At 51.3% G+C, this 15,651-nt stretch overlaps 2 protein-coding genes across 6 annotated transcripts in view; one reads left to right on the top strand and one right to left on the bottom strand.

Annotated features, from left to right (window-relative positions):
• LOC120541073 (neuroplastin-like) overlaps positions 1–1,811 on the bottom strand; it is a 44,962-nt gene extending 43,151 nt beyond the window's left edge. Inside the window, exon 1 of one of the 3 annotated variants that reach the window (XM_039772351.1) lies at positions 1,578–1,811. In XM_039772351.1, coding sequence (XP_039628285.1) covers positions 1,578–1,650 — 73 coding nt within the window. In that variant the 5' untranslated portion in view covers positions 1,651–1,811. The remainder of the gene's footprint in view (positions 1–1,577) is intronic. The other 2 variants (XM_039772350.1, XM_039772352.1) reach the window with 2 other exon arrangements.
• An 8,910-nt stretch (positions 1,812–10,721) lies between these two features.
• cd276 (CD276 molecule) lies at positions 10,722–15,345 on the top strand. Of its 3 annotated transcripts, none has more exons than XM_039772348.1 (8): positions 10,722–10,844; positions 12,777–12,871; positions 13,216–13,566; positions 14,271–14,567; positions 14,649–14,783; positions 14,910–14,951; positions 15,154–15,185; positions 15,272–15,345. In XM_039772348.1, exons 2-7 carry the CDS (start codon positions 12,796–12,798, stop codon positions 15,174–15,176), a joined length of 924 nt encoding a protein of 307 aa, XP_039628282.1. In that variant the 5' UTR covers positions 10,722–10,844; positions 12,777–12,795; the 3' UTR covers positions 15,177–15,185; positions 15,272–15,345. The 3 variants fall into 3 exon arrangements, with proteins under 3 accessions (XP_039628282.1, XP_039628280.1, XP_039628281.1); XM_039772346.1 differs by having other exon boundaries at positions 14,907–14,951; XM_039772347.1 differs by lacking the exon at positions 10,722–10,844 and adding an exon at positions 11,149–11,167 and having other exon boundaries at positions 14,907–14,951.
• Positions 15,346–15,651: the final 306 nt, after the last annotated feature.

Raw genomic sequence — 15,651 nt, 5'->3', positions numbered from 1 at the left:
TGGAATGCTGAAGGGCAGTATCTTCCCAGTTTGAGCTTATTAACAACGTAATTACACCAGAATATTAAAAAACAAAAGAATAAACTCTTGCTCATCTAGCACATCGGCGGGTTTAACTGAGGCAGCAGAGCAATTCAAAGTCAAAACTGGGAAGAAAACCTGCAGCGACAGGGGACCCCCAGCGTAAGGCGACAAGTCCACGTAGTGCAGACAGCCCTTGTGGGAAGTGTGACAGCAGTTTACGGGCCTTGCTGGCCTCACCTGAAGATGCACGGAATGCCAGGCAGGTCTGCCACAAGTCTTCCTTCAGTGCAGTCACTTGGCATACTGTGGCATACTGTGGCTCATGTTCAGCGAGTGTGGACAGATCTCACAGTAAACGGACGGCCAGACAAGCGGTGTGCACACAAAGCTCATTAACAACGAACATCACGACTGATTTGGTGCAAGTGCTGTGTAATAAAACCCTGACAGAAGCCATTTAATGACAAATGTACAGCTCTGCCTACTTCTAGGGAGTGAAGCAAGCAAAGCCTTTCATGTTTTTCACAATCACTGAGACCAAAACTACAACTAAGTGACTTCAGATGACTTGGACATCTTGCAGTCCCGACTCGGAAGGGTGCCGAGGCGTGGGGCTGTGCAGGCAATCGACCGGCCTGGCAAGACCGATTACGGGTGTAAACGAACAAATCGCCGAACCGGTCCCGTTTTGTGACTTTTTTTTATTCAGACGTTCCAATAAATACCTCGTTATGCGGGTTCTGCAGGTGAAATTATAAACGGTCCTAAATCAGACCATTTGCCCCTCGTTAAGCTAAAATAGATGGAAATTAACATTTGCGGAGAACGGTGAGAATACGAAACAGTGTCAGCGGCCGTTAATTGCTGTTCTGGACCTGCCCTTTGGGTGACATTGAGCGGATACCGTCCTGCCAGCAAAAGCAACTCAAACCGGAGCTCCTGTTCGGACGGGGCCAGCGCTTTCCACGCCCAGTTCTTTTAACTGCAGGTACGGTAAGCAGCGGTTGCATTTTGACAACAGGCTCCTCCGGAGGATGCTCGAATGCAGATCCGTGTATCCGGACCGCGACTACCCAAAGAAGACTACCGCAGTCGATGCAGTGCTTCTGCAGAAAGACGAAAATCCGATTACCATCCATCCTGACATATTTGAAGTTCCTAGTTCCCGAAGATATTGCTAATCGGTGAAAGGCAGGTGTACCGTGGCGCAGACCTGTGCTCGGTGAGAAAAGATGAAGGACTTCGAGAGAAAAACCCTTCCCCGACATGGTCACTCGACGTAGACCGGGAATGAACAACACGAATGCCGCCGCCGCCGCTCACTCTCTCGTTCTTTATCAGACAACGGGAATCCTCGAACCCCGGTCACCGTGAAAGGCCCGTGCGTTACGCCCCGCAATGCCGACTCCACTTCTACCAAAGTGCACACCGACGATGCGGATACGCTGCACCTACGTACCCCGGTCCCGCAGATCCGCGCAGGCGCACAAGGATTAGACGCCCAGGCTCCGCACGTTCGTGCCTCTCGGACTCGAACCCGTCGACTCTCTTACCGTTCTGGGCACCGGCAGTCTGCAGAAGGCACACCCCCAAAAGAACTACCGCCAGCAGGTCTGACCCAGGCATCCTTCACGGCTCGGGACAAGGAGAGCACGGCCACCCGTCGTCGCAAAGGAGTACGTCTTCAGCGAGATCCCGCCACACTCCCTCCGCCTTACCGAGCACAAGCAGGAAACCCCAGCGACACCGACGACTGCCTCCCGCTTGGCTCCGCGCAACTGTACGAGACCTCGCGAGAGGACAGCAGAGCGCGCGACGGCTTGTTGGACACGCGCTGCGCGAGCACGCGGCTCGGTCTGGTATCCTGAAGAAAAGAAGAACGACTGGCGCCACCGTGTTACGGAGATGATGATTACGGATGGATACGGGAGAGAGTAGGGTGAAATGACACCTTTTATTGGCTAACTAAATAGGTCACAAATGCAGGCTTTCGAGGGTTACACCTCGCCTGATGAAGGGGCCTTAGCTGCCTCGAAAGCCTGCATTTGTGATCTATTTAGTTAGCCAATAAAAGGTGTCATTTCATCCTACTCTCTCCTGTATCAATCTATGGCTAACACGGTACAACACTCTACTGCTATGGAGATGATGAATGACATTGTGTCATCAATTGCAGTGACGCTGTCGTCGTATTGCTATAGGTCATTGGGCCTGGCTAGGGCCATCGAAGACGGTTTGGGACGAATCAACTCTGCTTGACCTGCGGAGCCCTTTATCATGAAGACACTTTAGAAGTCTGGAGCAGGGCATTCAGCTAAACAAGCTTGGCATTCGAGTTTGTCCAACATGCAGGCGAGTTGAGCTTTGAAGATCCCCACAATCCTACGCAGTCAGTTATTTACCGTATCCCTGGTTGTCTGTATGAAGAAAAACTTTAAAAAGAAAATCTGCCCTTCTATCCGTGTTCCCATGTTCTTCTTCGAGATCTCACTTTGGATCTTCTGTAATTTTAGACACTTATCATCCTCTCAAGATCCAAAATGTTCAACTGCTTCAGTTGTTCCTCGTAGTTCACAGCTCGCGCTTCAGACTCGGCCTCTTTGCTTTCCTTTAGGTTTTCTCTCGTGTCTTTTTTGTAATAAACAAAGCCTCCCCAGTGCCTTTTAAATCCATAAGCTGCCATGACTTGTACTCAGCTCACGAAGGCGCTATATAACCTACCATCCCATCAGTCTGCTGGGTGTAGATGGCGACTAGTCCATCATTACTGCTGGCTCATTCTCATAAGGTGTACTTTCAAATCACCCAATGTGTATTTAGATGGAAACGTTTTCCTTCCTGATTCTTTATTTATATCAGATTTCATCTGTCCAAGGTGGTGCATCGAATGATTTAGACGCCCTGTGCTTAAGCCACCTTTGCCCCCCACAAAACCCAGGGCTACACTTGTGGCCTTGGTTGCTTCCAGTAGTTTCCACAGCCTTGCTAACTGTTCAGTGGCACACCTGCTCTTGACATGCGATGTCTTTTATAGCTTCTTCCATTATTTTACCTGTAATTCGTGGTAAGCTTAATGGCCCCTAGCTCCATTTTATGTAATGGGGACGCATTTGATAACTTCCCGTCTTCAGGAACCCCATCAGTGTGCGGTGGTCTCTGAAAAGTGGGCATCAAGGCTTCCTATCTGAAGTCAGTAATCACTGGTGCACATAAGGCTCTGCTTCAACGCTTTATGGCGACATACCTCATTTAAGTGGTTTAGCCCCCCCGCCATGTGCACCGCGGGCACAGAAACCTCTGTGTGCCACACCTTCATTCTTGCTCTCGCTGGGTTTTCAGTGGATGACTGTTCATTTCCTCCGTTTGTCACATCTGATGCTGTAAAGCAGCTTGTAGTGGTGTGTGCTGTGGATGGTGCCACCTAAAATGAAGAATGATTACAACATGTGGGCACAAGGGGCGTAACTGAGCCCGAAGCACTTGATACAACTACAAAGACAACAGTTCTCGCTTTAATTAAACAGAATAAAACAAACGACAGAATTAATGTAACGATTTATACAGACTCAGAAAGTAAACAGTCTATGAAGAACGAGACCCTGATGGGGATGGCAAGGATCTTCAGTTTGTCTGTTTGATTGGATCACGTAGCTGACATCTTTCTTGTGTCACTTCAAGCACTGGCCTGCATGACAAAGGTGAGAGTGACCCCGTACTGCACCTCTGCCCCATGTGGCTTGTCTGTCCACTCCTTACGTCTCCCTTGTTCCTCAAAGGAAAACTCCAATCAACAATCCTATTGTTTTATATATTAATTGTGTACTTTGCAGCGGTGACAAAAAAAAAGTAATCTCATGTTTTCAAAAAGAGTGGAGAGAAAAATTTTTATGACATAACAAAAGTCAATGGCCTGCGGTGGGCTGGCGCCCTGCCCGGGCTTTGTTTCCTGTCTAGCGCCCTGTGTTGGCTGGGATTGGCTCCAGGAGACCCCCCGTGACCCTGTAGTTAGGATATAGCAGGTTAGATGATGGATGGATGGATGGATGGATAATCCACATGTCTGTGATGCACATTGACCTCCTGTCCAGGGCTGTTTGCTGCTGGGAAAGACTCTGCCCCTCTGCCAATTCTACTTGTCTGTTTCTGTTAGTTGCCCGCTTACCCGACCTGCATATGTCTTGGGGTGCCACTGGAGTAACCAGGCCTGGACTGGACATCCCATTCAGAGTGTGGAATTCCACTCACTTATAACAGATGCTTTTAATGGAACGCCTTCCTTGTTATTATTCCATACAATATTTCTCACATAGCTTTGCCCTGAATAACTCACACTTTACAAGTCAGTCCACTCATCATGTTGTCCACAATTCTGATTTGCAGGAAACCAGAGTCAGTCACCATGGGACTGCGGATAAATAGCGGCCACCAATTCTTCACACAGCAGTTATGCTTACATCTGCGCTTCATTCAGTGCAAAGCAGGCCTCCTGTGAGACTGGAATGCGGGAGACAAACTGGGAGAGCCGCTGTGAGGGAGACAAACTGGGAGAGCCACTGTGAGTCTGGATTGAGGGAGACAAACTGGGAGAGCCACTGTGAGTCTGGAATGAGGGAGACAAACTGGGAGAGCCACTGTGAGTCTGGAATGAGGGAGACAAACTGGGAGAGCCGCTGTGAGGGAGACAAACTGGGAGAGCCACTGAAAGCTTAATGAGGACGCAGGGAGAACACGCGGACTCCACACAGAGATGGACGGGGCTGGAGTTCACATCCAGGTCTCACTGCTCTACTCTCTGTGCCAACAAACCTCCTGAGAAAAGTCAAGTAAAAAGTCAACATGTTGCTGCACGCATGGGTTTGGCATCCTTTGACCCAAAATCAAGCTATGTGGGCTCTGCAAATTAACGGATGGATGGCTGGGATTGGCTCCAGCAGACCCCCACGACCCTGTACTTGGGATATGACGGGTTGGATAATGGATGGATGAATGAGTGCCAGAACTCTTCAGCCTGTCTCCGTGTATGAGGTAACGACTGAATTGAATGGTACCTGAAATCAACCAACAATCTGCTATGTTCTGTGGTGGCCAGGAGGCGCAAGTGGCAGACCAGTAAAGGACGACAGCATGAAGGGGTGAAGCAAGCAAAATCCAAGGGCCAGAAATGAAAAGAGGACGTGTGAGGGAGGGAGGAAGTCCAAAGAGATGTGTCCCGAGACACCAAAGTGCCAAGTAAGATCTGAAAGTGGGTGAAGAGGCCCTCGCGGGTATGAGACATCGCCCTACAGTATATGTGCTTTACCATTCAGCGAACACCCCACCTGAAATCCTACAAATCTCTTGGGAGCTTTGAAGACTGGCAGAGTTCCACACTTTGTTGTAGGAACTTTGACCTCCAACAATTGATGGTTATGTGGACAGCAGACAAATGGAGGACATTCAGCAATTTTGGTCGTCTGGAAACAGTACAGCCCAAGAGTCGTAAAGAAGAGAACAACAGGAACTAAGGACATGCACTGAATAGAAGGACACCAATGAGACCACCACTGCTCTCCCTCCTGACCACCAAGAGGATACACCAGGCTATTGAGATAAAACCTTGTAGACCATCATGGCTAATGGAAAACACTGAAGTCTCCTGTAACAAAAGAATACAAGGCGTGTCACAGATTGCTGGAGTCTTTACCCGGCCGGGATGCCTGGAAGGACCGGAAGGTGGCATGTATATCTTCCGGGCCACGAGGGGGCAACCACCCTGGATTAGGAGAGGACCACGGGAGAAGAGGAAAAAGATTTTATCTCGCTGGGACCCGTGGCCACCGCCAGGGGGTGCCTTAAGCCTCGTGGAACCCGGAAATAGTTACTTCCGCCACACTCGACAAGATGGCAGAGGAACCTGCCAGGGATACCCAGAGTGCTTCCGGCGCAAAGGGCAGCACTTCCACCACACCAGGAAGTGCTGCCGGAAGGACATCAGGGGACGCCTGGAGCACATCTGGGCAGGAATAAAAGGGGCCGCCTTCCTACAGCCAACGAGCTTGAGTCGGGAGTGGGAGCAGAACGGAGCTCCCAGGAGGAGAGGAGAGGCGGCCAAGGACTGAGAGAGAGAAGTCCTTCTAGTGTGTGGTGTTCGGGACCTTGAACCGGAGTCGATTAATATTTAATAAGCGAGTGCATTTTAAAAAGATGTGCTTCCCGATGGGTGGTGTCCGGGCAAGTCTCACAGGCAGTAGGAAATAACCTCACGACTTTGATGACATGTGGAGTTTAAGTGAGCCGAAGGACTAAGACTGACAGAGAGAAGGATATGGAAGTGAAACTCAGCGTCTGACGCAATGGACAGCTTCAGAAGGTGGTGGAGATGAGTGGAGAAGACGAAGCAGGGCGGAGAGAAGGGGGTGCAAGGACAAAGGAAGATGAAGACGTCAGTATAACGAGTAAAGGAATCAAATGAAAACAAGAAATGGGAAAAAAATCGGAGTGAGAGGCAAGAATGCCAACAGGCAGAAGGTGGCAGGTATCGAATCTGAAAGACACATGAGGGCTTGTAACCAATAAAAATCAGGTAAAGGAAATGAGCAGACACAAGGGTTCAAGGCCATTTCATTGCTTACATTCAACGGTTTGTTGGCAAAAGGTTCGGCTGGCACTGTTCACTAAGGGGAACTGAAGGAGACGGGCACTGGCACCAGCCTGTGCATTACCCGCATTTCTTATTTCAGACAGAAGGTGTCGCTCACACACCAAACCACAACAATTTTCATAAAGAGGACACAAAGAAACAATAGATAGATAGATAGAGTGAAAGGCACTATATATTAGATAGATAGATAGATAGATAGACTGGTGTCAAAGAATGCGCTACCCAGAAAACAGGATTGGGCCCTCAGTGGGTGGCACAGTGGCTCGTGCTGCCTTGTGGACAGAGCATCCTCTGCTTTAATCCGGTGCCCAGATGTCTGTGTGGCATTTGCTACTCTGCTTTTCCTGCCATATCCTCAAGAGATGTGTGCGTAAAGTTCATTGGTGACTCGAAGTTGGTGGCAGTGTGGACGTGTGCCAGTGTTGTCAGGAAAGGCTTTGTCCCTGCATCCCTAAATCAGACTAAGCAGTGTGGACAATATCGTGACATTTTATGTAATTTGCAGACCCACTTTGGGTGATGCCACGACTATACGCTCAGGGTTACCAGGACCAGTTTGACAGTCAGACCCCTGAAAAAGGTGATGTGGCACTGGCACAACTTGACACTTGCCAAGGACAAACCGAGGTACCACAGGTTTGATTTAATTCTCAAGTTTATTCCTAAAAGTCAATAAGCCCAAAAAGGTCATGCCAGTCAGACAAGCTTTGCTCCACAGCCGCAGGGACCCGTCGCCATCTCCGTGTGACGTCTCAGGATGGACGCTGGCTCCTTTTTCTGGTACCCTGCTTGTCCTCAGAGCTACCACCAGTGGACCAACATTAAGCCAGCATAACACACTGGTTGAAATGCTGATACCAGGTTCTGGGAATGGGCACCGTGTTCTGCCAAGCACCATTTCTTTATTAGACAGCACATGGTGCTACATACATCTGAAAGGCCCTGGCACAAACATCACATCAGCAGACATTTACAGCTCTAACAACAGGGAGCCCCGAGGGACCCATTGGTATGTGTGATTTGGAGTGTGGATGGGTGGGCTCTGTCATAGACTGGCATGCTTGATGATGCCCAGGTAGGCTTGGGTACATTGGCACATACAGTAGGTTGTCAATTTTAACCTCCAGGCAGTTGTCTCCACAGTGTGACGTGACCAGGGCTGGAGTGGCTGCTTAGTGGTAAACACCACAAATGGCTTCTTCTTGTCTCCTTTGCCCTCCGGCCTCAGCCATTTCTTCATTGAAGGTGATTTGAAGATGAAGAGTCTGCAGGTCTGTGCCAAGATTTGTGCCAAGAACTGGCATTTTGGCTCTCCTCTTCTGCTCTATTTCTTGGTTTGGAAACGAGGGTGGCACAGCAGCTTGTACCTCAAATCAAGTCAAGCTGGGGAGCAGGCACTGGTACAGCGGGTTGACGCACCCACCACACAACAAAACAACTCGGGATCCTAGTTGGCAACCCCCCAGGCAGACACGCAGTCCAGTCCCACCCTCCGGAAATGACTCTCTATCTGCCGCAGCCAGGTGTTACGTGGGCGACCCCTTGGCCTGGTCCAGACACTCGGGTTCCCAACAATGAGGATCTTACGAGCCGGATCACCCTCGGGTAATGGCGCCACGTGGCCGTAGTACCGTAACAGATGCTCCCTCACAATGCAGGTCATGTGCCTCATTCGAGACTCCATGAGCAACACAAAGTCAAACCAACAGGACCCAAGGATTTTCCAGAGAGACACAGGAGTCCAGTCCTCGTCTCAGGTCACTGGATAGCGTCCATGTGTCACAAACAGGAAGCACCAGGACTCTAAAGACTTGGACCTTTGACATCGGGAGCGCCACACACCCCTTTCAAGTGACCTCATGACCCCCCGTGCTCTCCCAATCCGTCTACTGACTTCACAGGAAGAGTCACCGGAGACACATGAATGTCACTGCCAAGGTGTCAATGACGAGGTCGACACGCAGACAGACACCCTGCTGATGGCCGTGCCCAAGAGGTCATTAAAGACCTGTGCCACTCAGTCTGAAAAACCTGGGCTCAAATCCCAGCCTGGTCTCTGGCTGTGTCTGTGCAGCAGGCTTGGCTGGGTGAGCACGTCGTGTGCCCAACTCGCACCCAGTGCCCTAAACGATCCAAATACCTGAGGATGACACTCAGTCTCCTGGGCTCACGCATCAAGCTGGCCCCTTGAAACGCTGATGCAGTACCGGGAGCGCTCACCAGGGGGCACTGCGTATCCACCGAGGAGGCAGTCGGGCCCCAAGGTCACCGATCGCGCGCGCGAGACGCAGGAAGGCGGAGTCTCCCGTCAATCTCGCCGGTGACGTCAGCAAGTCTCAGCCCGCAGCCGTGTCACCTCCTTCGGCTACTGAGTCATTCGGAAAGCCCCGGCAGACTCACGTGAGAGTGCAACGTAGCAAACAAACGGCAAACCGCGCATAAAATGAAACGCATCCGCAGGCTTTCTCATTACAGGCCGGGAACACAATGGACAAAGGGGAAGGAAGTAAAAACAATGCCCGTGCAGTGGATGTTTCTGGCCGCCTGTTAGGTCGCCCTTAAGCAATAAATGGCTTGCAGCCTGCTGAAGTAGACCCCCACATTGTAATAAATCGTTTGTAACATTTACTCATCCATCAGGACCTTCCCAATGCAGACAGCTCATATAAATCAGCTGATCACAATGAGATCAGAGTCGGAGCCCCCCGACTGCACAACATGCAAACGCCCCGCCACAGCACCTTCCATGTAAAGGACAAAGTGTCAGCGTTTTGGAGACCGCGGAGCCACCACTGCCAGGCGCCCGCATGCCGATCATCCCCCCCTGCGCCCCCTGCTGTCCGCCCTTCCCTTCAGACACACAAAGAGCGCCGGACCGAGCCGGGCAGGAAGCTGCGGTCAGACACAGGGAGTGCCCTGCTGGGTAAGCACTGTGCCGCCGGCAGGCTGGCCGCCTTTGAAGTTCCTGCCTCAGTCACGGGGGCTGGCAGATGGCAGGATAAGGGTGTGCACCGGCGTCCCAGGTGGGCTGGGTTCATCGGACATTCATCTTCCACTTTGTTCCTGCACACTTTACTCAAGCGTGGCTGGCCATCGGGGTGTCCCCCTCACCCCAGTGACATTTATGTCCCTCACGAGGTTGTCTTTGGTATCGTTAAGGACGACAGGCTGGTGAAAACTAACCCCTTATACAGAAAGGTATTTTAAAGTACCCTATGGAGCGGCGTTATAAAAGAGAAAGACTGTGCGAAAGCGGCCACTGCCCTGGCAGAGGCAGAGATGTCGCAGGTTGGGGGCAGTGGGGTCGCTAGAAGTGACCAAACAGGCCGACCGGGTGAAGGGTGGCGTCTAGTCCAGACGGACCACAGTGGCGACGCCTTTTTCCTCAGGCAGTTTCCCCCTCTCATTCGTTTCATTCACTCGCCTTATTTGCCTTCTCCTTCTCGGTATTCACTAAAACTTGTCAGTGTGACATTTAGTTTTTAGGAAGATATGCGTCCAGTGGTTGGTCTTTACATAACTCCATTTTAAATTCACCGTTACAATTCTATCCACAATTTGACAAAAGGAGCAGACGCCGGTGCAAACGGCACTGGGCGCTACAGGACGGTCGCTGCTTCGTCGCCTACTGGAGTGTCCGTTAGTAAATTACGGGTAAATAACCAGAAAAATAAAAAAAGAGCAAGTTCTCAAAAGCCGAGATCAAAAAGAGCGTCCAAATCTCCACTTGTAGCGCACATATCTACATGCCAACAAAGACTGTAATTAATGTATGTGTTCACAAAACTGTAAAAAGTGGAAAATTGGGAATAACAGCCTGCTTAGTGAAAGTGAGGGTCCAGTTTAAACCACTCGTCCGCTGTGACAAAAATCTGCTGCCCCAGGCGCCCAACCCCACCCCCAACTCGGTCACCTCTGTTGCGGTGTCCGCCGTCGAGTGGGACACAAGAGCGCAGCCCGCAAAGACCCCCCGGAGTGCCCTCCAGGCACCTAAAGGGTTAACGGAGCTGAATGATTTGGGCAGGGCGCTGTTTTCGGAGGGGAGCGTCTTCTGCACCCCCCTCAGTGACGTCACACGGACAAAGAGCAGCGGCACACGAGGGCGGCATTGGAGGGGACAGAGCGGGCGGATGGCTTGAGAGTGTCGGCGCCTCCTTGCGTTTCTGATCGGCCGGGCGGAGTAAGTAGAGCGCCCCGTTTATTTGGGTGGTGGGGCGGCCCGGGGCCGCGGGTCTCCGGTTGGTAAGCGATAAGATCTTCATGCCATGTCAGCCGAGGGCTGGAATCCGCAAAGCGTTTTCGGGAGATCCTGGCCGCTTGGCACAAACGCGAGACGCTGAGGAGAATCCCGTGGAGAGAAGGCGATGGGCATGCGCGAGGAAGGCAGGGCGGCGCTTCTACACATGCGCAAACGGTGTTTATGATGGCCAAAGCTTTGGGTTTGGGAAAAGATCAAAGAGCGGCGAAGCTCCACGAAATCATCAAAGGTCCGCATAAATGAAAGTATGTCGTTTTAAGGGAGCCGCGCTTCTTCGCGTATCCTTTCGTGTTTTATTTTAATAAACGCCCTGTACTCATGTCTTTGGCACGGGTGTGACTTCATTACAGCGCTAATAATTACAGGAATAACGGAGGAATTCTTAGCTGCCTCGAAAAAACCCGCTAGCCGCAAGCGCAATTTGGGGGCACATCTGCACATGCGCGAGACATGTATGGCGGGGTAACTGAACTTGTTGCTCCAAGGAGCACATGAATCAAATTTAGGTGCAAATCCACGTGAAGCCAAGTAACAGCATAGGTGGTCATGACTGAATGGCATGGCACAGGCTGACGGGCATGTGTGAACTGTGTGAAGCATGAGGGCACTTACTGCTTTGAAGGTTGTGAGCCTGAGGTGCCAAATAACACGAGAAGAGGGGTTCAAATGCTAGTGGGTAGCACTGCCAGCTGTGACAAAGTGAACTGACAATTCCAGATTGGTGTGTGCGTGAGATGTCCATGCATGAATTGGCACCCCTTCCAGGTCTAGTTTGTACTTTGTGTCACATGCTGCTGGCAGAGGTTCTTGGCGCCACTGTATTGGAGATGGTTGGGCTGTGGCAGTTCAGATGGGATTCTACACTGCCCCCTTGTGGATGTGCTTCATGTGCCCTGCGGTGGTTCAGTTTGCTCCTTTGTCTCCTGTCAACATCTGCTGATTTCAAAATCAGATCATTCCGAGAGAAAGTGTCCTCTTCATTCAGTTATTGTCCTTTATTGTGTGTGAAAGGCGCTTTATTGGGTACTCGAGAATACATCGGGGTTTCAGTGCTTTTTGCCTATTGTGGTCATTCTTCTCTCTCTGTCACTCTGAGTGACCGACTGTTTATAATGAGTGCACCAAATAGCCCTAATTAGACTTAATGAAGAAGAGCAGTTAAATGTCTGAAGACCTGTGCAGAAGACAGACACAAATGTCAGAGGTGGCACAAGGCTCCTCTCGCCTCTTCAGCTTCAGGCCTTGGCCGATGCCCACGGGCAGGCTGGTGGCTCTCATCTTGTTAGAGCTGCCCCAAAATACGCAGAATCAGATGAGAATACAAATCGTTACAAAGCATGTCAAAAAATTAATTGATGGCTTTTTTGGTCAGCTCATACGCTAATCAGCTGACTTCCCCTTGCTGCCACTGATGAAGCTGAAGGTTCTGTACTGGGTTTAGGTGCCCGTTCCTTCAGCCTTTGCCCTTGTGTGGTTCCGCTTGCTCTTGAGCTCATGTCATGTAGCGGGTTGCCAGCTGCCTCTCCTATTTCATCATAACGTGGCTTAACGTGAGACACCAAGGCCAGCCAGCTGTGGTTTTGCCCGTCATAATGACTACATGAGTGATGCCCATTTTTAAATGTTTAAGCTCTGTGTTTGTAAGCAACCCTGAAGCACTAATTGATTACTAGTCAGACTGGCCCAAGTCTAACAGGAGTAGTGGACACAGGAGATGGCATCACGACAGAAATTAGCTCAAATGCAAGTCTTGCCCTCTGTCACAAGCCTCGATACCAATCAGCTAAATGCCACATGGCACCATCTGCTTGCATCCCTGCCCGACCTATCTGACTCTTTCTTCTTCACTTCCAGAACAGGACACCCAGGTGCCATGCTGTGCAACGGGAGCCTTGAGATGTGCCTTTTCTTCTTTGTGGCTTGGGTACTTTATGCCTCCCGAGTGGCAGGTAAGTGACATGGCACTGATGAACTGGTTGGGCGCTGAGTGTGACATGTAGGGTGTGACAGTTGGATCCTGAAATGAAATTCCCAGGTGTGACTGCAAATTGTGGTGCTGCAGACTCGTGTGCCATGAGCAGAGTGGGCATCTCATCCTTCTGAGAGTGGCAGGGTGTCTCTGTAAACCCTTCACTTTTGTGCATGACTTTGCCCCCCCCAGCTTTTGCATGTGAAATGCTGTTTTTTTCTCAGCTGCCCTACTCTTCTGAAGGCTGTACGTGTGACCCTGCTCCCTCTGCCTTGGTGTTGTGTTTGCCCACTCATGTGCCAACCTTTCCTGTCTTTTTTCAAGCTGTCCTGGATATTAAGGTTCCCGAAGGGACCCTGGTGGCACAGTATGGTAAGGATGTGGTACTCAACTGCTCATTCTCAGCCTCCAGTGCTGTCAACATCTCAGATCTCAGCATCATCTGGCAACTGGCAGACACCAAGAAGATTGTCCACAGATTTGTGCTGGGACAGGACGACCTGGGAAGCCAGGCCGAGAGCTTTGTGGGCCGAACGCAGCTCTTCCCAGGTAGAATGAGCACAGGAGACGTGTCGCTACTGCTGCGGCACGTCCAGATAGAAGACGAAGGCTTCTTCACCTGCTTTGTCAGCTACGAGGACTACGGCTCTGCCAGCCTCCAGCTGCTCGTGGGAGGTAAGTTGCCAGACGACGGGCCTCGGTGAGGTGCAAGAGCCTCTGTAGATGCCAGTTTGTAGGCGCAGGGGTCAAGGGCAGAGGGGCTTTGAGATGTTCACCGCTTGGCGTGTAGGACATTTTTATCTGCAGGGCTGGGACAAAATACAAAACAGAGTTCAGAACACAAAGGCACCGCTCTGTGACATCGTGTTTCGCGTTCCTGTCCACTGGCTTTGTTGTTTGTGCATGGCAGCCCTACGGCACGATGAGGGATTCATGAACATGGCAAAGGGGCTTTGGATGGAGAAGCTCAGGTTAAAATGTTGGCACTAAGCCCTCAGAGTCAGATAGCGACTATGAGCTATATGCTATACTATATGCCACCACACGACGGCTGTGACGCAAATGTCTCGCCATCTTTATTCTCACTTCTAAGTTTCCAGTAAAGGCTGGCTGGGAAGACAGAGGGTAGCAACTGAGATGAAGCGCCAGGCCGTTGCAGGGCATCCCGACCTTCATGTCTGTATGATGGAAAGGAAAATGCAAAGTCCGTGCAGGTGGAGCTTCAGTAAGCCTCCTCATCTGTGTGCCATCTACACTTGATTCTCCAGTGCCCCCTGGTGACAGAGTGTGGCAGCACCATCTGTGCCAGGTGAGAACTGAGCTCTGGGGTGAAAGCTCGGGGCCACAGAGTTCAAAGTCCAAAGTTCTTCTCTTTCCAGCATCCTACTCCAAGCCACACATCATGGCGAAGCCGGCCTCCAACCTGCGGCCAGGGGACGAGGTGACCATGAGCTGTCTGTCTCACGGCGGGTACCCTGAAGCGGTCGTGCTGTGGCTCGACGGAAGGGGCAACAACCTGACGACATTAAGCAGCACCTCTCAAGTGGCCAACGAGAAGGGTCTGTTCATGGTGCACAGCGTCCTGCGGGTCAGTGTGGAGGCCAACAGCAGTTACACGTGTCGGGTGAAGAACGAGGCCCTCGGCGAGGAGACGCACTCCTCCTTCAACATCACGGGTGAGCCCCTGGGGGCGCTGCTCAGGTGACACTGGGCTCTGCTGAAGGCCTTACTGTTAATGCCTCTTTGTTCTTTGCCAGGGCCGCAAGTGACCTTCCCTCCAGTGGCATTGTGGGTAACGATCAGTCTGGCAGTCTGCCTCGTGGTGCTCCTCATTGCTTTGGCGTATGTGTGCCGGAAGAAAATTGCAGAAAGCTGTAAGGAGGGACCCCCGGGTAAGCCATCTGAGCTGGCAGCGTGTTTCATCTGGGTCACTGTGAAGGGCACTATATGAAACAAAGCTGAGCCCAGAGTGTGGGCAGGCCAGCTAATGCCCTCACCATTTGCTTGTGTTTCAGCAGCAGAAGAGGCACAAGAAGTGGAGGAGGACGAGACCAAAACAGGTAGGTGGCATTGAGGCCCAGGATGCCCCACAAGTCTCTTCCCTTCCTGCTCTTGGACTTTTTCACTGTGGCAGATAGGCAGTGACACATAAGAGTGTGTCACGGGGTCACCTGTGCAGCGTCCTACCTGCCACGTGACAAGCTGGCTGCAATGTGGCAGTGACACTTATGTAGCGCCATATCTCTTGTGCTTCTTTCACAGCCATGAAGCCTTTAAACTCTTGATGGGAACACGTAAGTCACAAATGTGGCATACAAGTGAGTGGCTGTGTGCGTGCGGGTGCAAGGGCTTCACCTCTGTCTCTCTGCTCACTTTTCAGGTGGCACAGGACGACGCTCCGCTCACCTTGCACTTTCTGGGACTCTTACAATAAATGCTTTTCTACTGCCAGAACATGGCTGCTTTGTTTTTGGTGGGTTCTGGGGTGGGAGGACGGGAAAAGGGCACAGCAGAGGAGTGGCATGGGACAGTGTGGCAGTGCACAGTCCTTACAGGAGCCCCCATGATACCACAGAAAGCATCCCCTGAGCCCGGACAGCCGTCAGCCTGCTTTGAAAGTGGACACACGGCTGGCATTTTGGACACAGGGCTGACTACCCACGAATGTCCTGTGGCACTTTATAGCACCCTGCATGGTGGAGTTGCAGCCTTCAGTGAGAATTTAGTAAATGAACCCCGTGCCAGTCTGGTGTCAGGGGG

The sequence above is a fragment of the Polypterus senegalus genome, chromosome 12, assembly GCF_016835505.1.
Source record: "Polypterus senegalus isolate Bchr_013 chromosome 12, ASM1683550v1, whole genome shotgun sequence".
In the NCBI taxonomy this organism is placed as follows: Eukaryota; Metazoa; Chordata; class Cladistia; order Polypteriformes; family Polypteridae; genus Polypterus; species Polypterus senegalus.
Note: the sequence above shows the minus strand (reverse complement) of the source record. Positions and strands in the feature narration are given on the sequence as shown.